The following is a 26,542-nucleotide window of genomic DNA, read 5'->3' as shown; positions in this document are numbered from 1 at the left end:
GGTTCTAATCCAGCTCTGCTGTTAACTGAGTGACTTGTTGATAAAGTCCTTATGGTATGTTAGTTTACAGCAGGAAAACTGGAGTCCTTGACAGTGAGTTGTGGAATCTGGGATGAGGTGGGGTGGTGTGGACAAAGGCAAGCCTTGTAGCTCTCAGTCTTCTAATCTGCAATGAATTGTTTGTTAATATCTTCCTTTGTTTTACCCACACCCCCAGTGCCCTACTCCAGTCACATTGGGGGTTCTGGAATCTCATTTCTCTCAGGTGCTCCAACCTTGCAAAGTAAGGGTAGCACCAAGGTAGGCTTGCATCAGTTGCCTGGTCCTTCTTCCCAAGAATCAACAGAGGAACTCAAAGGAAGGGGGATGGTTAATGTAAAGAAATCACTTTTCAAACACTTGCAATGGGCTTTCTCCTTGCCTTTCCCTTGCGCACACACATGTATGCAGACATGCAAACCACACAGCAGCGCCTTTCTGCCTATCCAGCTTAGGACGAACGCAAGGAATTGTTGAAGGAGGGCAAATGTGTTCGGTGAAGTACACTGTAAATTGCCTTCATCTAGATTAACTGTGAATTGTTTAGGGACCCTGACATCAGCATGTCCAAGATTAATAATGCTTTTGCTGAGGTTGGCAGAAGTTCAGGAACCAGATTATTTCTTCAATTATAGCATCATCTCCCCACTTGTTCCTACCCACCCTCATATGCTCCAACAAGGCATGCATAGCATCTAGCACAGTTCCTGGCACATACCAAGGACTCATCAAAGGCTACTATTATTCATGAAGTAACTGTGCTAAACATCGTTAGGAATAGAGAAGAGGTATTTTACCTCTTCTCTGTACTGAAGGGTCCTGACGTTCAGTATTAGTAGTAACAACTGCCATTTACTAGGTCTGAGAATTAAGTTCGAGAACTCATCCTAGAAAAAGTGCTACATACCTCATTGCTGCATGTCACTATGGTCACCTTCGAAGTACTCTCCTTGGGAAGCGATGCACCAATGCCAGCGCCTAGTCCACCCTTCAAAGCAATTTTGGAACTCTGTTCTTAGAATGGCCATCAGAGCTGCTGTCGTATTACCCTTGATGTCCTGAATGTCATCAAAATGTCTTCCTTTCAATATTTCCTTTATCTTCGGACAAAGAAAAAAGTCATTGGGGGCCAGATCAGCTGAGTAGGGAGAGTGTTCTAATACAGTTTCTTGTTTTCTGGCTAAAACCTCCCTCACAGACAGTGCCATGTGAGCTGGTACATCGTCTTGATGTAAAAGCCATGAATTGTTGGTGAAAAGTTCAGGTTGTTTTCATCTAACTTTTTCATGCAGCCTTTTCAGCACTTCCAAATAGTCAACTTCGTTAACTCTTTGTCCAGTTGGTACAAATTCATCATGATAATCCCTCCGCTACCCAAAATATTTAGCAACATCATTTTGACTCTAGATTTGGACTGAGGAAACTTTTTTGGTCGTGGAGAATTGGCTGACTTCCACTGTGCACTTTGACGCTTTGTTTCAGGGTCGTGTTGGTACACCCATGTTTCATCACCAGTGATAACGTGGCCCAAAACATCATCTTGCCTCTCCAAAAGCTCTTGGCAAACTTCAACTCTCCTTTGTTTTTGTTCATCGGTGAGCTCCTTTGGGACCATTTTTGCACACGCCTTTCACATGCCAAGATTTTCAGTTAAGGTTTTCCTCACTGTTTCTCTATCAATGTTCACTTTGTCTGCTATGCTTCTGACTCTCAGTTGACGATTTTGACACACAATTTGGTGAATTTTTGCAATCTTTTCATCAGTTCTGCTCATTACTGGCCACCCTGACCTCTCTTCATCAGTGATACGTTCCCTCCCCTCAGAAAAATGTTTAATCCATTTGTACACTGTCATTTTTCTTCATGGCATTATCCCCATAAACTTGGACTAACATGTTCCTTGATTTCGCTTCCACTCTTGCCAAGTTTAACAAGAAATTGAATGTTTGTTCGTTGCTCTAATTCAAGCTCAGACATTCTCGCTGTGACACACAGAAACATGCAATAATAATGAACGCCACTCAGCAAGACACTGCCACACATCGACACGAACACAGCTGTGAGACACTGATATACCAAGGTTATGAAACCTTCCCAAGCTGTTTGTACAGTGCTGCCAATGTAAGCGCATGGTGGCAAGTTCGCGAACTTAGTTTTCAGACCTCATGTTAAAGGCCTTTTAACCTCCTTTACTTGGATCATCTCCTCTTACCCTCGTGACAACCCTGCATGTCCCCAATTTACAGATGAGGAACTGTTCAGAGAGGTGACATAATTGCCTAAAGTCACATAGCTTCTAAGTGGCAGAGTCAATCCTGGTCCCTGACTCTGGGGGCTCTACCCTTTCCACTTTTTCGCACTGCACTCAAGACAGAACAAAGGAGACATCGAGGAGCCCAGGATCAGGCACAGAGTAAGGCAGGCAGGACTGCACTGAGCAGGGTTAAGGATCACCCCATATTCCTTGTATCCCAGGGCCTGGGATCAGCGAGCTGCTCCACACATTTTCTTTCTTCTCAACCTGTATTAGAACTTCATTCTTCCTTTGTTTGTCCAAAGAAACAGGTGATGAGGAAGGACACTTGAAGTGTCTGCGGGAAGTGTGCCCTGCTTTGCGTACTGTAAATAGCTTGTTCTCAGCCAGTTGCCATCGATGACATTTTGCAGGGAAGGTGACCACTTTGAAATGAGCCCTAGGGAGATGTCAGGACACCAGTATTCTCTCGGTATATGCATTGTTCCGTATCTGTTGCAGAAAGTTGAGAGTGTCGAGAGGTTAAAGCGGATGTGGTTTCATCAGATTCCCGATGTTATCCCAAGCCTTTGATCTGGGGATCTATAGCTCACCAGATATTTGCTTCTTTACTCACGTACCCAAAGCAGCGTTGACTTAGACCAACATGCAGCGGAAACTGAGTGTGGGCCGTGTGCAGTCAACATTTTTACCCTCTCAATTCCATCTGCGATTTGTACTTTACTACCCAGTTGGCCTTAAAGAGTTAACATGCAGATTAAGGGACCTGCCTGCTGTTTAAGCAGACCTGGAGTGTGAAGACGTTTGTATTAAATTATGTATAGACCATCCCAAGGTTTAGAATGGGGGGGGGGGCGTGAATTTATTCACATGAGTCACTTTCATTACTCTGCCTTAGTACATAACCAAAGGATTGTGGATCTATTATTTAATTAGCATAAATGAAATGACTGTTATATAAGAAAGACTGCATATATTGATTTTGGCTGCATCTTTTAACAAGGATAGATGATTTTGCTTCTTAGAGTTTTTGTAATCAAAACTTGCTGCAAAGCAGAGAGAGCTGCAGGACCAGAGTGCTTTAGGGCAAGATGCAGGAGCTGGGCAGTTTCAGGAGGGTGCACAGGGTGTGCCAGGAGTCTTGCATTTCCTGTGTGAGAGGAGAGAAGACAGAGTCATCTCAACCATTAGATGGTGGTAACTGAGAAGAGAAAGTCTGAGAGCCAGAACAGAGTGGACCTGAGATCTGGATGGCTGGCACTAGGACCCAGGAGCTCTCTGTGTTCCCCTGGGCAGTTCTGTGGCCCAGTTGGAGGGATCTTGTGGGCTGTTAGTTTCTCTTGACTGTGCCCAGAAATGTCTGGCGCTTGTTTGAAGATGTTCCTCTGAACCCAGGGCAGGCCCCTTTCCCTTCCTGGGGTGCATTCCCCTACTTTTTATATTGAGCATGTTGGACTAGCTTGCAATTGCAAAGGCCGGATAAACTGATGTGAGATGTAAGTACTGTGATGGTGACATTTAGGAATTGCTTTGGCTGCTCCTGCATTTGCTTCTCCCCTTGCACCTTGACTTGGAGGAGCAGACACGGCTTCCTCATTCCTACCAATAAATCAGAGCAGAAGCATTATGTGACGACAGTGTTTAGTATTGCACATGCCAGTTCAGCCCTTAGAATCCAACTGACCTGGGTTCAAATCTTGCCCCTACTACCGTATATACCCCAAAATAAGACCTAGCCGTACCATCAGCTCTAATGTGTCTTTTGGAGCAAAAATGAATATAAGTCCCAGTCTTATTTTACTATAATATAAGACCAGTCCATGTAATATAATATAGTATAATATAGTATAATATAATAAATACAATACAATATAATACCGGGTCATATAATAATTTGTGCTCCAAAAGACGCATTAGAACTGATGGTCCGTCTAGGTCTTATTTTCGGGGAAACACGGTACATATTAGGCATGCAGCTGTGGGCAAGTCAGTTAACCTTGCTTTTTGTCATGTCAGAAATGGTGTATTAGCAGTATCAGCATTACAGGGTTGCTAAAGGAATTGCCTTAGATAATCTACCGTGTTTCCCCGAAAATAAGAGCGGGTCTTATATTAATATTTGCTCCAAAAGATGTATTAGGGCTAATGTTCAGGGGATGTCATCCTGAAAAATCATGTTAGGGCTTATTTTCCGGTTAGGTGTTATTTTGGGGGGAAACACGGTATGTGAATCAGTAGTCGCAGAATCTGGTATAGAGTGGCTTCTCAATATACATTTCTCTCTCTCACCCCCTTTCTGTCCTCTCTCATGTCCTCTCTTATCCATCCCTCATTGTAGCGCTCAGTCCAGTGAATCCGAGCACTTTAAGGTCAGGGATTCTGTGGCAGGCGTGTTTTGGTGTCCTCTGGCCTCTGCTCCTTGGTCATGCCTGGTAACTGCTCACTCACACTATTGGCTCACACACATTTCTAGCTACCAGTTCACAGAGAGCTGCTAGCTCGGACTGACATTTTAATGGTGACGGAAAACAATCCAAGAGAGTTATTCTATAGGTTTTCTCAGAAATTCACTGAGGTGCCGTGCTGGGTGTAAGTTCACCTCTACCTGTATATTTAATACCTACTAGATTCAGAGTATTGGAAGCAGCTGGGGAGGATAGCCAGTGACACATGCCATAGATAAAGCATAGATGATGGGGGAGAGGGATATTGTGGGTGGGGGGTGGGGAACGCCGAGGTACCCGTGATCAACATGTATGAAATGCAAGGTGAGCTAAGGGTCAAACCGTGATGCTATATAGGTTCCTAGGGCAGCACGTGATTTGGTGCCAAGCCAAGAAGGGCCGCACCAGGTGTACAGACAGGGATGTTTCTCCTCTCTTCTAGCCCCCAGCCCACCCACCCCCTGATGCCCTGTGGGCTTCCACAGCTTCTTGTATACAGCTCCATTCTATGACTCTCAGCATACTGATTACTGTGATTCAGGGAAAGGGACCTGACTGCAGGTTGTGGTGCCCAAAGAAGCTTTCATGGGTGGCAGGGGCTTACTTAGTGCAGCCTGGAATTAGATCAAGGATTGGAATTAGACAGAGGGAAGGAGGACATTCCAGATGGAGTATGGGGAGGGAACACAAGCCTGGAGCCAGAAATATGCATGGTACATTGCTGGAGGTGTAGGGATGGGGTGACAGGAGGGGGATGGGCAGGACTGTGAGTTCACCAGGATGGCCACAGTGGGGAATTTGCAACCCACAATGACGGATGCAATGGTATATGGTAATGGTTCCCCAGGCAGCCTGGCATTCACAGAGGGTGTGCTCTGCGAAAGGGCTGGGGTGGTGGGCCGGGTGTTGAAATTAGCCAAGAGAAAGCGATTCTTTCTATAAGCTTTGCTAGGGCTCCCCACCCCAGTGAGAAGTATACGGCCTTGGCCAGGGTCCTTGTTTTATTTGGGCCCATAGCTTATCCTCCCCCTTGCTGCAAATTGTTAGGGAAGAAGCCAAAAGGCAGTTGTACTGCTTGAAGGAGTAATCATTAGCTAATGCTGCCATCTCCAGGAACCTGCCTGCTAATACTCAGTTCACAGCAGGCCTGCTTCAAACCGTCTGCCCAGGCAGGCAGGCTCCTTCCCAACCCCCACTGCCCGGCTTGGCTTCCCCATCCTGAAAAGTGACCAGGCATCCGGAGGGAGGAATAAACTGCGCAGGGCTCCTAGAATCTTTGACTGCCAGCTGCCTTCTCTTTCCTTTCGTCTGACGGGGATGTGTAGCACACGTTGCCATCTGAAGCATAAGAAGCCCCCTGTATTAGTGTGCTAGAGTTGCCATAACACAATACCACAGACTGGGTGACTGAAACAACAGAAATTAATTTTCTCCCAGTTCTGGAGGCTAGAAGTCCAAGATCAAGGTGTCAGCAGGTTTGGTTTCTTTGGAGGCCACTTTCCTTGGCTTGCAGATGGCTACCTTCTCGCTGTGTCCTCACGTGGACTTTATGTGTTCACATCCCTGCTTCTCTATGATTTCTTCTTATTATGTGGAAACCTTTCCATTTGGATCATGGCCCACACTAATGACTTCCTTTTAACTTAATCATCTCTTCAAAGGCCCTATCTCCAAATACAGTCCTGTTCTGAGGTATCGGGGGTTTGGACTTTAACATAATGAATTTGGGTGGACACAATTCTGTCTGTAACACACCTCGTACAGTGAAGAGGTAGCCTGATTCCTTGATACTTTGGGTAAGCTCTTTCCCTCTCTGGATGATTCTTCATCATTACGATACAGTAGGTATTTCCTCATTATTACCATAAATGGGTTAGCACTAGAAACTTAGAAATTTTGTCCAAAAATAAAGGATTCTATAAAGTAAAGTTTTTCAGAAAAGAAATGCAAATTTTTGACTTGCTAACAAATGGATGTTCAGTCTAAACTGATTTCTTATTCTGAGAGCAAACTAATGTAGCAGTTTCAATATAGAGTTTGAAGTTGATATATGTCTTCATTAATTTGTTTATTAAATAACCATATTTTAGTGTCTTTTATATGCTATGTACTATGTTAAATGCAAGAGAAAGAAACTGATGTATTAGATCATATTTTCTAATTAGTTTTTATTATAATTTTAGACATGTATTCCACAAGAAATTGTTGGACCCTGAGGCAAAAATCAGAACCAATACTGAGTATAACCATTCTACTACCTTTAACAATGCGTTTGTAAGTGTTGTCTTAAGGTTTTAATTCCCCATACATAGTTCTCTAGTTTCTTTCTTTCTTTATTCTTTCATTGATCCATGCATTTCACAAGTATTTTAACCCTATTGCCACGATGATCACATATATCCAAATGAATATTTCCATCCAGTGACTGCGGATGGAAACTTCCAGAAAGAAAGTTTAGGAAAGCAGATGTACATTTTTGTATATTTTCGTGTTTTTCAAGAATGAATAACTATAGGAAATTTTTACAGATCAAAATAATGTCCTTTATATACAAAGCAGCTCAAACTGGTATTATTAAATAACATAAAATAGTCAAAATATCAACTTTTTGGTTTTTTTGGACTTCTGACACATTTTGGAAAAAAACTTGAAATCAATGAATGCAGCGAAAGAGTTAAATATACACAGTGTGCCAGGCACTGTGCTAGGTGCTGAGGATACTGTGGTGAAGGAAACCATCAAGGTCATTGCCCTCATGGAGTTTGCAGTCTAGGGTGGGTTGAAGGCTATTTTGTTTATTTCATGAAATGTGATGAGTATATAGTAGAAGATATATCTGGAGTTGCCACGACCACACCCAGGTTTGGTGATCCATGAGAAGGACTTACAAGACTCAGCATATAGTCATGTTCATGGCTAAGGTGTATTACAGCAAAAATATACAGAGCAAAGTCAGCAAAGGGAGCTTGGGCATGGGGAGGAGTCTGAAGGAAACCAGGTACAAGCTTCCAAGAGTCCTTCCCCAGGGGAGTCACACAGGACTTGCTTATTTCCCCCAGCAACAAGTTTGACAACGTATGTGAAAGGTTGTCAACCGGGGAAGCTCATTAGAGACCCAGTCCCGGGGGTTTTCACTGAGGGCTGGCCACGGAGGCACCATCTGTGTAGTGTACCAAAATCCTAGCTGCACCTGAAGAGAACAGGGAGGTGTTCAGCATAAACTGCATGGTTTGTACAAAATCAGTTAAATTTAGTGAGCCACTTTTAATCATTTAGTGAAAGTTTCATATCAGTGGAGGGAGCTGTTTGCAGCCAAGTTCCCAGACATAACATAATTTCCTATTAATGGACATGGAGAAAAGCAAAAAGGGAAGAGGTGGTTACTTTCTTTAAGCACATCCTCAAAAATGGTGCCTTTCAACAATATAGGTTACTGAAACCGTGAAGAAAAGATGCTAGTGGAAATGTTACGAAAGCAAGACAAAGAGACACTTAGAGGAGTTAAAGGGTGGCATCTTTTTATGAACTAACTCCCTCAATTAATCAATTCTGAGACACAGAGTGGTCCTTTCACTCACCTCCCCGTTCTTGTCCATGGATCCACTAGAACTAAGGCAGGAATGAAACCAGAAAAAATCGTTGGGGGACTCACTTTCCTCTTCTGCCCCCTAGAGCCCCGATTCTGTTGGTGTGTGCATTATTATACTGTGGTTGACAAGAGGGCAACAGAGGGTGCAGATAATAGGAGAGAGAAAAGCAGTAACTTCCTCACCTCCCTTTCTTTCCTCAACCCACTGCCCCTACCGCTTTCTCCAAGAGTGCTACAGGCCTTCTGATTATAAAAGCCGGTGGACACATAAAATCCTGAACTAACTTCACCTCTCAAAAGCATCTTACTTGAACTCTCAGGACGTCCTTCTTCCTTCCCGAACCTCTCTTTTCCCTTGGTTTCTGTGACACCAGTATTTCCTAGTTTGTGTTCTCCTTTTTGTCTATTCCTCCATAGTCTCCTTTACTGCCTCCTTCCCTCTGTTATAAATGTTAGTGCTTCATCCTCAGACCCCTTCTCATGTCGCTCTGTGCATCCTTCCTAGGACATCTCATCTCATCGACCTCACCTCCCATGCCTGCCATTACCATCTCTTTGCTCTTCACTCCAGAATCTTTATCTCTGCTCCAGGTCTCTCTTCCATATTCCAGACCTACTAATTCTAGAACACGTCTACTGCCATGCCCCACAGGCATATCCAAAACTAACTTCCGTGCACGTGTGTACTCACACAAAACAATTAGTCGGCAAAGAATCCGAAACATCGGCTTGTACTGTATTTCCCCGAAAATAAGACCTAGCCGGACAATCAGCTCTAATGTGTCTTTTGGAGCAAAAATTAATATAAGACCCGGCCTTATTTTACTATAAGACCGGGTATGATATGATATGATATGATATGATATATGATATGATATATGATATGATACCGGGTCTTATATTAATTTTTGCTCCAAAAGATGCATTAGAGCTGATTGTCCAGCTAGGTCTTATTTTTGGGGAAACACGGTAATGCCAGCTCTCACTCACTTTTTGAATGATGCTGGGCAAATTTAGTTTGCTTACTGTAAAAATTGAAAACTGGGAAAATGAATTCTATGGTTCCCCATCTTAAAGAATGACAACACCCCAACAATCCAATTGCCCAAATCAGAAACCCTAGAGGACTCTGATACCTACATGCCTGTTCCTTAGCTTCCATCTTCAGTCCGTAACCAAGTTCTATCAATTCTGCATCCACTCTGGCCCTGATGTCTGTTGCCCTTTTCTCTCGTCAGTGTCATTGCCTTAATTTAGGCTATCAATATTGCTCTCTGGCCAGTTAACATCCTCTTCAAAGGTCTCTGTCTTTAGTCTCGCAGCCACTAAAATGCCAATCGGATCAGGACTCTCTCTTGCTTAAAACGCTGGTATATTTCCCCATGGCAAACAGGATTGTGTCAAATCCCTTTCTGTGGCCCATGAGGCACCACATGATCTGGCCCCTAGCAACTTTCACAGCTTCATCTCTCATCTCATCCCTGGAAATCTGTGCTCCAAGTGTTCCAGACTGCCTGCGGTTCTCAACTCTATCAGACCTTATGAAGCCTGTATGTCTTTGTACTTGTTCCCTCTGCCTGCGATTCTCTGAGCTCCACACTTTCTCACCCCCTCCTAAATGACTAATGAGTACTGGCCTTCAAACCTCAGCTCCCACCACCTGCTCTGAAAAGGGCATCCCTTGCCACCCCTGGCACTAGGTTTAGTATGGGCCCCCCTCTGTGCATTCAGAGTGCCTTGTGCCACATCTGTCATTATAATTATCACCTTGTAAGGTAATTATGCTTGTGTCGGTCTCTCTCTAATGGGAGCTAAGAGCTCACTTAAGGCAAAGGCTTTGTATGATTCCTCTGGGTTCTGCCAGTTTCTAGAGCACTTACTCTCTTCATCTCGTTGCCTTCTATTCTTCCTTTAAGTCCCAGCTTAATATCACCTCTGGAATGCCTTCCCTGACTCACTCCCACCTCCCAAGCCCTGACTAATGTGTTCAATGCCCTACCTCTGTAGCACAGAACTTTGCTTTCTAAATGCCTGTTTACTTGTCTGTCTCCTCCACTGAACACTGAATTCCTTGAAGGAAGGGACTGGATTTTATTGAACACTGTGTTGCCCCCCGAGCCTGTGCTTGTGTTGCCAAGCACAGAGCCAGGTACAGATGAGGCTATCATTAGACGTTTGCTGATTTCACTTTTCATTTGGAGATTGTGATTTTGCCTCATTTTTATGTCATTAAAATTACATTCCTGTTTTTAAACCGCTCTTGGTTGCATCAACTTTTCCAAGCATTATATAGTTTTATAAGTGTGGAATGTTTTTGTCCAAAGTGGGGTCGTTTGGAAAAGAAATAGCGAAGTTACATGTGCTTTCGAAGAAATAGTTACAGTGTTAGTCTGTTAGAGCGGCCGTAACAAAATACCACAGACTGGGTGGCTTAAACAACAGAAATTCATTTTCTCATGGTTCTAGAGGGTAGAAGTTCAAGACCAAGATGCTGTAAGGTTTGGTTTCTGGTAAGCCCTCTCTTGCTGGCTTGTAGATGCTACCTTCATTCTGTGTCCTCATGTGGTCTTTTCTCTGTGCACCTGTGGAGAAAGGGAGGGAGGAAGAGGGGAAGAGACTGCTCTCTGGTTTCTCTTTCTTTTATGAGGACACCAATCCTATCAGATTAGGGCCTCACCCTGTGATCTCATTTCACCTTCATTATCTCCCTAAAGGCCCTATCTCCCAATTGAGGGCTATTGGACCAGGTTAAACACAGGCCTTTAACAGGTACACCTCCCAAGGTTATCAAAATTTTGTTCAATTCAATGAAACTAAATTGTCTTGGAACCAAAGCAGCAGAATGCTTATAACCCCAACCTATGATCAAACTTCCTGAGTTTCCATTGCCTCATGTGTCAAAGGAGGGAGCTTACGTTGCTGGAGCGGTTCAGCTATATGTGGAAGCCCCAGGGAATCCTTGGGTTGGAGAAATGATATAGAAATGATATTTGAGTTCCTTCCCTTTCCATCCCTTCATTACCTCAGAAGCCTAGAATCACTGCAGCTCCATTGGAGAGCAGAGGCTCCATTCTCTCTAGGTCTTGCAGACTACTCTGTTCAAGGGCTTCGCTTTTATCATTTTCTGGGTACCAGAGATTCAAAACCTCCCTAAGGGAGCCCTAGCCTGGAAACCAGAAATAGCAGGAGCAATGGAGCTGGTGTCCCACCAAGGGCAACCTTCTGACCCCATGCCTCTGTGGCCATCTGACACATGGGTTGAGAATGCAGTGCCAAGAAGGGATTAAGACCCTGAGAGGCCACTAATGGGGGCCTCGCTGAGTGATTCTGTCTGTCACCTGTGCTCAGGTGACATTAACCCAGCATGTCCTCAAAGTGTTTTTCACTGAATACTAGTATTAAGGCACATTTGTAGTTATTGTGGGAAATAAAGGATTCTGGGGTCAAATTAGTATGTTTAACCCAGTTAATAGGCTTCTTTACTGTAGGCTTCATTAGAACCTCCCACAAGCCAAATGTGTAATAGAAATCTCCAAGAGTAGGGCCTGGTGAACAGGCCTTCCCAAACTTAACTGATCACAGGATCTTTTCAGTCAGAGAATCTTGGTGGCATCAGTCTTCTCCAGGACTCACTTCGAAATGCTAACTCTGGGAGAATCATGTAAAAAGCCATGGCATGAGGTGTGCCTTGACTCAAATTCCTCCAGACCCAGCCCTGCTGTCTGCCTCCCTGCCCGTCGGAATCCGGTAATGCCAAATCCACTTGGCCTCCCATCTTGGCTAGGCCTTTTCCTGTTCACCTGTCTCTTTCTTGGCTGACTTCGAAATCCCCTAGGATTCTGGTGCCAGCCTCGTTTCCAGGCTCCATGCTTTCCAGTGAGAATTGGCAGGTATGCAAACGAGACTCTCTGGACCCTGAGAACCTGGCTTGCTGTCAACTCTATCTGTAGAGCTTAGACTCTGCCCTGGTTAGGAGAGAAACAAACTGCTGAAATCACCAGATACCTTTCAATTAGAGGCTTTCTTTTGCCCAACGTAGAGTACCCTAAAGAGGTACTGAGAGACGTGTGTACCAGCCATCTTACAAAAGACTAATGTGCCTGGGCACACTGAACAAGGAAGAGGAAGATGAAATTAACTTTTAGCACCTGCTTACTATGTGCCAGCCACGGAAGTAAGTGCTTTACGTACATTACCTCATTGAGTTATTACAGCCACCCTACGAGATAGATACGGTTATTGCATTTATTTTACACAGGAGAAAATTGAGGCTCAGAGAGACAAGGAAACGGTGAGTAGCAGAGCCAGGATTCAAGTCTACATCTGTGTGGCTCTGGAACCCATGCTTTTTAGCAGTTTGCTCTGTCATTTTCTTGTGAATCTTCAGACAGGGCATAACCCGTCTACATTGTGTTGACCAAATCAAAGAGTAGCTCAGAGGACTATTTGAAGTAATGACTGCCTGTCCCCTCCCCCAACCCCAATCAACTGTGTGTCATTAGAACTAGTTTGTTTGTTTATTTGTTTGTTTGCTTGCTTGTTTGTTTATAGACAGTGATCCAGGCTTTGGTGGGGTCTTCAGAGGAAACCTACAACTCCAGTTTCCACCCTCACAGTACAGTAGCAAGTTAGATACTAAACTCATTCTTTCTCATCTGCATCACTTTAACAGAGCTCCCTGTCACCAGCCTTACCCCCTTTACTTCGTATTCTCCACATGGCAGCCCAAGTTACCTTTCTGAAAGCAGTTTTAATCCTTTCTGCTGTAAGACCCAATTGCCCTTTAGATAGTCTAAACTCCTTAAACTACCTTTCTAAGGAACCCCTGCCTACTTCTTAAGTTTATGCCTCCAAAATCATCTCCTCTATGACCACTCTCATCTCTTAGCTTGTGGCCACGCCTAACGACTTCCAATTTCTGGTGTGTCTCATCTGGTTTCAGGTTGCTTCACACCTCTAAGTTTTTCCTTCTCTACGTTTTCTGTTGGAATACCTTAACTCCCTCACCAACGCCATCTGCACAACTGTTCAACTTCTCATGCTCAGGTAAACTATCACCCACTCTAGGAAGCCTTTCTGGTTCCTGCTTACCTTCTTTGGGCCTTGCCAGGCCTGGCTCAGCCTGGTGCTCTTGAAGACGGCCTTCCACAGGTACCTGGCAGCTCTGGACAAGCTCCTCCCCAGCAGGGACCTGGGATTACTCATTCCTGTGTCTCAAGTACTCAGAATAGGCCTAGCACATAATAGGCATGCAAGAAATGTTATCTGACTAAAAGAATGAAAAGCAAGTTTCTCTAAAATAGGCAATTATTTGACATTAATTTTCAAATCAGCCAAGAGAATCTTCGGAATAAGTGAATCAAGAGGACTATAATTGAATTATTTTCCTATTGTCATGAGATAAGAGTCCAGACAAATCTGCATATTTAATTTCTCCCTCCGGAAAACTCTTCAGAGGAAACTAAAACTTGTTGAGGGAGAGAGGATTAGCATGCAACTGAAATATGCTAGTTGTCCACCAGGGGGTGCTATGAACACAAAGACAAACCATTCTCCCTTAATTTGTTCTTCAGAAACTGCAGAAACCAAATAAAATAGCTTTTCTATTTTCCCTGCGTTGTGTAGTTTTGCAAGAAATGAATAACTCTTTCATCATGCTTGAAGATCATCTATGCCTGAAACAAGTCTTCCTGCTAATAAGATGCATGATTTATAGTGTATCTGGAATTTGTTCATCAGAAAGTTTAGGTGTTATTTACTGTGATGTCAGAAGCAGAATTGAGCAGAATAGAAGCATGTGTTATGTTGCTTTTTAACCCAGACATAGAATAGACTATTACAGAGGAAGACCCGTCCAAGCATCGGTGGTGGGATATCTGTCAGCTCTTGTTACTAAGAGCCCCCAGACACAGCGGTCCAGCATTTGTGCACTAGTTCAGTTTTGATTCTTATGAGACCATAAAGGGGGAACACACACAACACGGTCAATATTTGGGGAGTTGTATTTTGTATAACCAGTGACTTAGGTGAATCAAATCTTGTTGTCTACATCTTCTCTCCACTTTCTGCCATCAGCATCTCCCTTATGGCCTTCGATTCAGAGTGGCATTTTTGAACTGTATTCATGTTTCTCTTCCCCGTTAGACTCTGAGCTCTGTGTGAATGTGTGTTTTCCATTTGTATCTCCTGCAGATGGCAGAGGTACATCGTGCGAAGATACGTTGTCAGGACTCAGTTAATGTTCGTGGATTGCTTGCTTATTGATCAGTTTCCACAAAAATGCTGCCAAAAATGTCAGGGAGGATAATGATGCCATTACAGGGGATACAAACGAATGGGCAAGAAGGCACTGAGGGGAAGAGAAGAGGACTAACTTTTATTGACTGCTCACAGTGTGCCAGGCACTGCCCTAAGCACTTGACATGAATTTCTCTTTTAATTCTTATAATAGTCCAATGAAGAAATGATTATCATCCCAATCCCACCACCTATCTTTTTAATACAACTGTGGCTGTTCCATTAAAACACTCACTTTAGAGAAGGGGAGAATGTGATTTCCAGAGTTCTCACATAATAATATTCAAAAATAAATAAATGCAATATTCAATTAGGTGGCATGCTGGGGTTGTCCAGCGCTTCACCTGTGTCTTTGGTACCCAAGTGCCTTGGTGATGCTGACCGGGATTTGAGTTGTGGGCAGAGTAGCCAATGGGCTGTTATTGAAGCTGGGTCCTGTATTTACAGGGAGGAGGGGTAGGGACCTCCCTGTCTGCCTCTCTTCCCCTGCTATCCTCAGAGAAAATAAGAGAGGGATGCGGCCCATGCTCATTGACAGCAGTGGTCCCCATCTTTTGACTGGGGTGAGGGGCTTCCTGGGCCGCATTTCTTTTCCTCCCTGGAGCTTGTGAGTATTGTAGGAAATGAGTGACACAGGCAGTGCTAATGGACTTCAAGCAACTGGATTTACTAGAGAACGTTTATTGGAGGAGGAGGGACACAGAATCCTGAAGACTCTGGGTTGGGAGAAACCATAAAGAGTATCCAGTTTAACCTCCAAGCAAGCTTTTGAAAGCCTTGACAGCATTCTAGCCAGTTGCCATCTATGTGACCTTGAGCAAGGAACTTCACCTCTCTTAGCTTGTTTCCTCACCTGAAAAAAAACACAAAGAGAAAGTAAAGCAAAGAAAACCTTACAGGTTTGTCATGAGGATTCAGTGAGAAAACATGGACACCTAGAATGGATTAGGTGCCCTGGGTTTTGTTGTTGTTGTTGTTGTTGTTGTTAGTAGACTTTATTTTTCAGAGCAGTTTTAGATTCACAACAAAGAAATTGAGTGGCAGGTACAGATATTTCCCATATAACCCCTGCCCTCCTCCATTATTAACTTCCCCCACCATTGTGGGGCATTTGTTAAAATTAATGAACCTACACTGGCTGATCAACATCATTCAAATTCCATAGTTTACATTAGGTTTCACACTTGGTGTTGTACAGTTAATGGATTTAGACAAATGTTTGACATGTATCCACTGTTACAGTATGTTACAGCGTAGTTTCACTGTCCTAAAAATCCTCTGTGCTCTGCCCAGTCATTCCTCTCTCCCCCTAAGCCCTGGCAACCGCTTTACTGCCTTGATAGTTTTGCTTTTTCCAGAATGTCATAGAGTTGGAATCATAGTGTGTAGGCTTTTCAGATTGGCTTCTTTCACTGAGTAATATGCAGTGAGGGTTCCTCCATGTCTTTGCATGGCACTATAGCTTATTTCTGTTTAGTTCAGAGTAACATTCCATTGTCTGTATGTGCCACAGTTCGTTTATCCGTTCACTCACCTACTGAAGGACGTCTTGGTTGCTTCCGTGTTTTGACAAATATGAATAAATCTACTATAAACATCTGCGTGCAGGATTTTGTGTGGACATAACATTTCAACTCATTGGTGCTTTATAATGAAAAATGTATCTGTCCTTATTCCCATAAATTATTCCCAAAGTTAGGGATCAGTGCAGCTGCGATGCCCAATTTGTGGCAAAATGCTCTTTATTAATTACCCAAGAGGCCATGGTCACGCAGCAAGTAAACAGTGCACTACAAATCTGTTTACATCCGTTTCAGCAGACATTTTAAAACAATTAAACTGTCAAGGGGGCCTGGAGACAGAGCTTTGCATTTTAATGGGAAATGATTAAATATCAGGCATTATTGCTTTTGATGTGTCTGGGCTCTAAGAGGAGGGCAGAGTATTGATTGGGGCCTCCAGGAAGGGAGGAAGCTGACTCGGGCTGCTTGACCACAATGCAATGAAAGCTTTGAGATCTGTAACTTCTTGGGCTGGGATTAAAGGCCACTCGCCAGAGAGTTAACTAGATTTGTCAACTTTGGTTTAGTTAGACTTTGCCCGTAGGGGCACATGATAGATTGTGACTTCAGAGGTGTACTTTTGGTAGATGGGCAGAGAGAGAGTTGGTTGCTGATGGCGTCTATTGGAAAAGGGTGAGTGACACAGCACAGAGCACTGACCCCAGTATTGATTCCATCTGGATTAAAACCTTCGTAAAGGAAGTGAAGGCTGCCCATGCAGCCCCTGCCTCCACCGCCTAATGCAAAACTACACCCTACAACCTGCGAATATGGATGTGTCACAATCATGGCAGCCACCCAGGCTCAGGCTTCTAGTGCACTGACCATGTAGGATGCACCATTCTCTATTGCCTTCATTCGTTCACAGGTGCTTGTCGGATCAATGTGGTTCTTGCCCCCTAGCCAATTCTAGTCCAATAAATGAGGGATCATGTAAACGGCTTAATGCAATCCAGTGTAATAGTTCAATGATGGAAATTTGTGTTGGGTACAGTGAAGGGACCAAGGCGACCACAGTCAACTTTAGAGGCACGAGGAAGCTGGCAGAAAAGTCTTCCTGGAAGATATCCTATTTGAAAGAGGCAGACAAAAGAGAGAAGAGCGTCCCAAGCTGGGGGAAGATCATGAGCAGACCTGTGGAAGTGTGAAAGAGCCTGGTGCATCAGAGAACTCAGTCATTCTGGTGTGGGGGTTGGGGGTGGTACCCTGAGCCATTGGGCTGGATCGGCACAAACTTGTACCCCTAAGGTAAGCAGAACATGTGAGCACTGCCATCTTCTGTGCCTTTCTATTGTTTAACATCCTTCCATTTGTCCCACTACCCAAAAGTATACCCATCAGAGAACAAGGCACTTTTTTCCCCAAATAAGAACACCTTTGTGAGAACTGTCATTTGGACAAATTCACGTAAGTTAGCTTAATCAGATTGTTTTCCTCCATAACACCTGGCTAAGATCAGCCACACTGAGGACTAGGCGAATAGGGAGACCCGGAATGCAAGAGAAAGAAGAAGCGTGAGGTTCTGACAGGGCTTCCGAGCCTAATAAGGGGGTTAACTCCTGCAGTGGAGTAGCAGCAGTTAGAGAGCAGCGGCCCTGAGTAGCAGGAAGGCCCTGACTGGATGAGAATTAGTTTGGGGGCAAGGAGACAAAGGTTAGCAGAAATAAATTTCACGTGCCTTGCAATTTGGCTCCATGTCAGCCCTCACTTTGTTTATTTCTGTGCAGTCTAGACATCAGAGATTGAGTTGTGCTTATCCCAGAGGACCCCCTTCCCCACTGCACTGCCCAGGGCAGCCCCTGCAAAGCCACAAGAAGCTATGCCACAGCTGGAAAGACTGAGGCAGTCTCTTGATTAGACCTGATAAGACCACTCATACTGAGATGGCTTAATTTTGTCCTTTGGGAAATGCCTTTTTTAAAGCGCTCTTACATTGGCCAAGAGACACTGCCTCCATATTAGGGTTTGCTATTTTTGTCTGAAGGAAGTTGGCATCTCTCCTGTGTAGGGAGTTCACTCAAGCCTAAATTCTTCCATTAGCCATTTTGGTTTGCAAACAGGGAATTGGAGCATATGCAACTGTGTGTCTGGTGGCCTGAATACTAGCTCAGCTTCCCAGTCACAGGGCAGTGGGAAAGAGCCCTGACCACACTCTGAAGCTGGTCACCTGCCCCTCAAAACGTGACTGGCTGGTTAGTGGTTTTTTTAAGGGGCGCAACTAGCTACATAATTGCAGGGCCCAGGGTAAAATGAAAATGTTGAAACATTTTGTCCTTTGTTCAAAAATTGTTAAGAATTTAAAACGGTGACAGCAAAGCATTGAAACCGAGTTCAGGGTCCTCCTTAGAGCAGGGTACCATGTGACTGCACAGGACAAACGTCCAGGAAGCCGGCCCTGCTGAGGAACAACTCTTTGTCCCATTTGGGTTCTGAGGGCTCCTGATGTTCAGGCCCCTGGGTTGTGGGTGGCTGGTGGGGGGTGGAGCAGGATGCTTGATTTCACAGCAGAACTAATTTTTCTCCATCCTCTGCCTCCTGCTGAAATCCCTACCTACTGCTAAACCAATTTCGCTTGAGGCTGGATCCCTTTGGGAGGGGTTAACGTTTGCAGCTGTCTGTTAGCTCCACTCAGTATGTGATGGAAAAGTGGAGGGAGAGAGCACAAGGCAATTTTGATTATGGCAGAGAAGCTTAAGGGAAAAAATTACGTAAGTTTATGGAGTGGTTTTGGGTATACATAATCTTCCTTTCCATATAGCACTGAGTTCGGGTGGTGGGACTCAATAAATATAGCTCCTTGTGGGTGTCAGAAATTCTTCAATATTCATTGATAGTGACAATATTCAGATCTTGAGACAGATTTCCTTTCTCTCTGACTCAAGGGAAGTTTACCCAGAGCCACACAGAAGGAGAATCCAATCTGTTCAATAGGAAAGACTCATTTGCTCCCAGAATAACTAAATTTTCATTTCCATTTGAATTTTTAACCCAAAGAGTGGATCTTTCATAAGGCAAAAATTAAAAGAATTGAGTTTGGCTTCACTTTTCCTTAAAGTTTTGATTCCTGTATTAACACTGTTGAGTGCTTCAGGAACATGTGTGTGCATAATGCTAAAATAATCTGTTTCTTGCTTTTTGTTCTAATTAGCTGAAAGTCTCATCATAGGCTGCTGGTAGATTCTCTGAATTTTTAGCAGATGACTTCAATAGGAAAATGTATTTTTTGGCAAGAAACTCAAAATTCAGGTAGAATTTCAACATTTGACAAAGTAATTGTTACAGAGGATTGAGCAATTGTCATTCTTATAAATGTCTATTTTGCTTGTAGCATCTTCTGTTCATCAACAATTGAATTTCAGAATAAAAGACGTATTTTCTACATCCCAAAAGCCATTGGGGAACCTTTCAGACTATAAAATTCCTGACAGTGGGAAAAGTGTCTTCCAAAAAGGCAGCTAGCTCCAAAGGCACCTCTAATGTGCCGAGAGCTCCTGTTACAGACCATTTTTTGTAATTCTAGAAGGCAAAATAAAATTTTCTGCTCGGAAATAATAAGTTTAAGCAAATAGTATGGGCGAAGCTTATATCTGAGTCCAAGCAATGGTCTGATTATTGCTAGAACAATACCGTTACATGATGAATCATTAATGATCTGTGCGAGTCATAATGGCCTGTCACTAATGCCCATTAATGATCTCTCTATACCGCGAGTATGGGCTTGATGTTTCTGGCTGGTACCTTGGAGAATACTTTAGATATGCCTTAAACTTTCTCCACTCTCCTTTCTCTGTGTCTGCTCCAAATGTAGACAGCAATTGTCTGGGTAGGACCAGCTTATAAAGAAGCATGGCTTTGTTAAGGAAGTCGTATTCAGGTAAGATTGATTTAAGCGATGTTTTTGGAGGACATAGACTTGGAAGTTTATCTTGGACATTAATTAAAGCCTTTGTGGATATTAACAAAATTATGCCGGGGATCTTTCTGTTGAGATCTTTTCTTTCTGGATGGGACAGGGGCTCTTGAGTTTCCGTAGTCCATGATGTTCGGCTGTTGAGCATAGACTCTTGGAAAAATGCTTCCTTTGTTTCTTCGTGAGAGGAATTTTAGGTATTAATTGTTATAGGAGAATGAATGTGTATATCTGTCTTTTTAAAGCCCTATTTGTGTTTAGAGAACCGCGACACTGACTGATTCCGGAGAGATTTCCTACATCCAGATCTGCATTTACTCTATATGCATACAGCCCAAAACATTAATTTGAATTTCTAAAGGAAGAGAAGAGAATAAATAATTATCATTGGCTTTAAAGGTATTTTGCTCTAAGCTTAGCAAGAGGAAAGGAAGAGAAGGCAACAGAGAGCTAAGGGAAGGTGGACACAATTACACATTAATTCTGAGAATCTTATTAGGTATATCTTCAGGGAAATCACAGAAGATAGGCACTCCATAATGTCTAAGCGAAACTAGGAGAGGATCCTTTCCTCCATGGCGGCGAGGGAGATGCCGCAGATAGCTAATGGAACCAACGCCCAAGAGCCTCCGGCTCACAGAGAAAAACAAGATGACAGAAGGTTGCCGGAGCGGCCACTTTCAAGCCTCTGAAAATAGCAAGACAGGGATTCTTTTGGAGGGTTGAAATCACTTCGCTGGCTACTTTTTGATGAGAAATTTTAACACGTAGCTAAATGCAAAATGATGTATTTTCTTGGGAAACTTTTTGCCAGTCTGCATGTTATCTGAACGAGGTAGCCTCATCAGCGAATGCTTTCATTGAAACCCTTTGCACTTTCTTTAACATTGAACTCGAAAGGATCCCAGAGAATGCTAACCCCTGCGAACGTTTTGTTTTGCTAGAACATTTCATCCAAGTAAGTGATTACTCTTTGCAATTCTTGTTTCTTCAAAATCCTTCTCCCTGCCTTGAAATTGCTGACTAGCATGTGTTTATTCATGGAATTAACTGGGATTAATAGGCTTTCCCTTCTGAGTACCTGGCAGGATCTCCTGGACCACTTGGAGTGGTCCCAGAGCTTCCGCAAATGAAGTTTTGGATTGATCTGTCATGTTGCACGACGTTGTTTATTTGGTCATTTTCTACTGATCTCCCATGAAAAGGAGAAAGGAAAAACAGAAAAAACACTGTAAAGGTCAGGGCATCAAGGGCAATATAAGTTATGAAAAACATTATAGAATTTCTGAGGTCAGTTCAGCATTTCATTTTTTGATTAGTCTCATAATTCATGTCTCTAATAAAACCCCCAAGGTTTCCACCTGTCAGATGGGAGACAGTTTATAATGATCCTTAAAGGTATCATTCTATAGACTCTATGCCCCTTATCTCAAGAAATGGTACATATAGCAGAAACATTGAAACTCGTCGTCACTCTGCTTGTAAAGTATTTGAGTGGAACGCATACATTAATTCTTTGCTGAGTAAGGTCTGTGATACAGGTTAATTCTCACCAAATAATTATTGCATTGACATGTGCATGCATTAATTGGAAATGATCGGATTACGATCTAAGCTGTTTGGTTAGATTCAAGCACCAACCAACTTTATGCTTACTTTATGTTTACAAAAGACTTCTAGATTGATTGATGAAATGTTATAAATGGACATGTCTGTTTTAAATAGATGTATGTTCATGGCAAACTGAGCCCCTGTGCGGAAATGAATGCAAACTATGGGGCAGATTGACAGTGACTGGGGTCTCTCTTTGAAAGGAATGTTAAAAGTATCTGATGCATTTTTTTTTAATTAGTTTCAGGTGCACAAGACAAAGCAAAACTTAGACGTTTATCATTTATATCCCTCACACACTGTGTGAACCCCCCTCCCCCCATCCACTATCCCTCTGTACGTTCCCCAAATTAATTTTCAAACCCCCATGATCATCTTGTGGTTACCGACTATTTTTCAAAACCTCTCACCTTCCCCTTATCCCCACCCCCCCGCCCCTCTAGCAACCCTCTGTTTTTCCTCCATGTTTCCAAAAAAAAAAAAAATACTTGGAGCACAAATTTAGAGTTACAGGAAAATAAATGGATTTTGCAATTAAAAAAAAAAAAGTATCTGATGCGATATAGGGCAAGTTCTGAATCCATGGTAGCACAGTGCACATGAGACCGGAAGAAAGGATTATGCAACGAAAAAAGGGCGAGTCCCAAGAAAGGTCAGGTAGTTTCTTTGCCTTTAGACAGGAAAACGCTTCATCCCGGTATACAGATGAGAGTGGCCCAGCCACTGCCCTCAGAAGCTTCTAAAGAATTCATTTCAACACTCTCAACGCAGGAACTTTCACCCTACATCTCCCGTATCCAGTTAAGTCTGATGCCTGGTCTTTGGTCCTCAAGGAAGCTAAAGAACAGACAGTAGCTCTGTTCTGTGTAACCCCTCACAGCCTGAAAGCCCTCATGATCATGCCTATGTGAGTTAAAGAATCCGAGTTTCTTTAGCCTACGCTTGTAGTCTTGTTTCTAACCAACCCTGTGTTAGCTCACCCATTTACTTCTCTGAGTGTGTTTGTCCTTGCTCTGCTGCCTTCTGCTTGTCATGGCTACTTCTTCAGCTTTTCAGAGTCCCTTTATTTTCCCACATATCATCCTGACTTAAGAGTTTCGCAAATTTAGAACACACGAAGACAGATTTCCCTCTCTTTGGGAACTGTAGGAAGTAACAGATTTATTAATAGTTTTCTTATTGGTAAGCACTTAGAAAATGATATATTTACCTATTGTTCTCTTATCAATAATCACTTAGTCTTAGTCCATTTTCAGGGGATGCAGATGTGTACTTTCAGCTGCTCCCTACATAGATCACTCATTCCAGACCTTGAGGCCATTATCACCTGGGCAGTGCCTCACAGTGCCTTCTCGGAATATGCAATGCTGAGGGCCTGGGCCTGGGGTTTAGTAGATACTCAGTGTTTGTTGAGTGAATGAATATACCACAACGGCTGCGTAGTGCACTCAAAACTATTTCAGTATATTTGCTTTGGACAAATGATTAAATAGTCTAAGCTGATCTTACGAAACTGACCAGAAAGGCTCTGTTCAAATTGTGTCTTTAGAATGTATAGTGGAAATGTATATTGGCCTTTTGACTTTTGCTTTTGAAACTGGAGGCTTTGGAGTTGTGGATGCTATTGGAAGGAAAGAGGTCTTGGGTAGAGCAGCTCATCCCAGCAGCTAAGCTCTTGTGAAGGAAGTAGAATATCCATAGGAGGCAAGTGCCTCTTGGGTAGAAGAGGTTCTGTAGGTTTCCCTTGGGATACCAGGCTCGTGGGAGAACGATGAATATGCCATAACTTTTCTTTTAATTCCAGCAGTGTCACTAGGCATGGCCTAAGAGTTTCAGCAATCGATAGAACAGAACAACTGGGTCTTTATATTATACATTGAATTGTTTCCAGAAAATTATATGTAAATCAAGTCCCATTTGAAATCCACATGGGGTGTATAGGAAGGAAAGGGGCCTTTTTATGAGTGTTTTCATGAAACAAAGACTTATTTTATAATGTACGTATTTAAAGGATTACTCTTTAATCTCTCCATTTGAAAGTCTGAATATTTTATACCAAATGAAAACATGATGTCTACATTCTGTTCAGAAGGAATTCTTTGACCAGGGCTTGGTAAAGTATGTTTTAATATAAAATACAATATAATACAATAGTACCTTATTTGCGAGAATGTTAAAAGTTTATATCTGCTTACTTTGTTTTGCAAGTTTCTGAATAACTTATTAGTGTTTCTTAAAATTTAGCAGCTGTAATCTGATATGACATGATACTATTGCCTTCTAAAATAGAATTTTTTAAAAACCTTACTCAAAGGGAGTTGTAAATACAGCCATGGTCATTTACATATTTAGAGAGGGTATTCACATGTCTCCTGGATGCAAACTCTAATTAATTACCCAGGCCAATTCAACATGGACCGGCAATGTCCAAATGTCAACTCTTTCCCAATATACTCCATCCTTTACTCTGTTCTTAGGCGACTAGGAGTTATAATTCAGGAGCCTTTCCTTGCATGACAAGATGGGTGTTATTTAGGCATATACTAGGGCTCCAGAGCAATCAGAGTCGCAGATGTTTACTAGTTCTCTTCCTTTTATTGGTATGTGCATAAACCTCTGTGTAAAGAACAAATACTTTGGCATTTTTTGCAGTAATATTCATTGGTCCACTTAGGCCTAACAGCATGATCGCATAAGAAGGTATTTTTCCAGCTCTAACACTAGCTACTATAATGGACAGTGATAACGTCTCAAAATGCCATATATTCATCATGTCCCTTCCCTATATAAAAACCTTTACTGGCTTCATTCCAAATGCCAACCAGGTGAGGGGAGGGGGTGGTTGACTTTATTCTCTAAGCAAAGCCCACAACAGTCTGGCTCAACATACCTTCCCAATCCTAACTCCTTCTTTCCCTAAAACTGCTTCAGTCAGTCCAATTGCCTCCGTTACACCTAGAGGAATCTGTCCAATTCATTAGTGTGTACTCTATACAGTGCCCTGTCAGTGATGTGCTACACACTGAGGAAGGTGCCAAGATGAAAGAGCTATAGGCCCCGCCTTCCAGAAGGCATAGCCTGGTTGCCCAGCTGGCTAGTACCAGACACACTGTGATGAGTGCTATAATGGAAATACAAAAAGCCACAGGGAAGCAGGGCTAGCATAGATGCCTTCTGCTGGCTGGTTTGGGGATGGCCTCATCGAGGAGGCGTAATTTAACCAGGGATTTAAATGTGTGTCGGACTTTGGTTCATGTCCTCTGAGATGCCTTTCCTATCCCCTCCCCCAACCAACTAAGGTTTAGTCACCCCCTGGAACTCTCAGTACTTACTAGCTAAACCAATCATATGACATTCATTCTAAGCTACCTCGTATTTTATTGAACTCTGTGCTCATTTCCCTTACTGGTTTATAAATTCCAAGGAGGCCATGCCCATATTCAATACTTCTGTGTATCTACCTAATCAATAGCACAGGACTGATAACAACAGTAACTAAAAATGTCATTGATGTGAGAAAAAATAACAACTTTTGATTGAGTCCTGAGAATTTCTTGCCTTCTTAGTTAGTAAGCCAAGATAGAGAACAGAACTAGTCAAGTGCATGATTCCTAAGCTAGACTCGACTACATACAAGCTGTGAAGATTCTTTCTGCCCCCTTTCATTTACTCAACAAGTATGCACTGAGAACCTACTATGTTGCAGGCAGGTAAAGTACTGAATAAAACATGGAATACGTAGTCTCCAAGCAACGCAAGCAGCCTTTTTGTTCCGTTCTGCCTACTTCACGTGATAACCCTGTCCTATGTATCTTAATGCTCCACAGACAGGAATGGTGAACCCAAGGACAAGAAGTCAGAGTCCTCCTTTTCTTCCTCTCCATAATATTTTGTTCTATAAGTATGTGATCCACTTGATCTTTTTCCTTGGTCATCAGTTTCTTGGCTCCTTCTCATTAATACAGAGAGGCTTAAATAATCACCTTAACCGTTAGATTGTGTGACCAACAGGTACCATTTGTTAAGCATCAACTTTGGGCCAGTCCCCAGCATAAATACTGTACAGGTGGAACTCGAATTCTTACAACAGTCCTGCAAGGTAGGTGAATATTGTCCTGATTTTACTACTGAGGGAACTGAGGCTCAGAGAGATTAAATCATGAGACAGAGTTCCCCAGTATTGAAAATTAGAACCAGTCTTTAAAACAGGTCCATGTAATGCCAGGCTATCCTAGATATAATAGATGTTGAGCAAATATTGCTTCATTGATTGGTTGATTGTTACCTTTCTGATCGCAAGCTCTTTAAATATTTAAAATTCCGATGTAAGAGGTTGGTAGCCTTTGGTTACTGTCCATCCCAGGCAGGAGTTTTTAATGTTCCAATAGCAGTTCTATTAATGCTTAATAGAAGCAAAAGTATTATTTACACAATATAACTCACTTTTCTTAAACATTTTTCCATGAATACATATTGATAATGCATCTAAATAACATAGGAAAATTTAGAACCTCACTTAAAATTATAGTTTCTGTCAGATGCTCAGTTTCCAACATCCAACTGAAAATTATAATGCCAAGTCATCTTGAAGAAGTAAAATAATCTGATTTTATAGACATATGAAAGCTGACTCATAACATTAATAACTCATGAAAATATCCAAAATCATATTTCAAGCATTAGCTTCAGTGTTGTCTAACTACACTGTTTTTTTTTTTTTACGTTTCATTCGTATGAAGAATTCATGACAATTTACTCTTTATTATTGCTCATAGAAATCATCTGAGAGTATCAAAATCATCTAAGAAAATAATATATTCCACATGAATATCAGTA

The 26,542-nt window shown here is 42.6% G+C and overlaps 1 protein-coding gene across 7 annotated transcripts in view; it reads left to right on the top strand.

Moving 5' to 3' along the window:
• FGF13 (fibroblast growth factor 13) overlaps nt 1–26,542 on the top strand; it is a 515,410-nt gene that overhangs the window by 391,307 nt on the left and 97,561 nt on the right. The window contains exon 1 of one of the 7 annotated variants that reach the window (XM_019750484.3): nt 20,017–20,059. The exons of the other annotated variants lie outside the window; for them this stretch is intronic. Coding sequence (XP_019606043.1) covers nt 20,032–20,059 — 28 coding nt within the window. The 5' untranslated portion in view covers nt 20,017–20,031. Of the gene's footprint in view, nt 1–20,016; nt 20,060–26,542 lie in introns of those variants that run through there. 7 annotated transcript variants of the gene reach the window in all.

The sequence above is a fragment of the Rhinolophus sinicus genome, chromosome 18 (genome assembly GCF_057876585.1).
Source record: "Rhinolophus sinicus isolate RSI-liver-muscle chromosome 18, RSI-T2T, whole genome shotgun sequence".
NCBI classification, from domain to species: domain Eukaryota; kingdom Metazoa; phylum Chordata; class Mammalia; order Chiroptera; family Rhinolophidae; genus Rhinolophus; species Rhinolophus sinicus.
The sequence above is the reverse complement of the archived record's forward strand: the minus strand, read 5'-3'. Positions and strand labels throughout refer to the sequence as shown.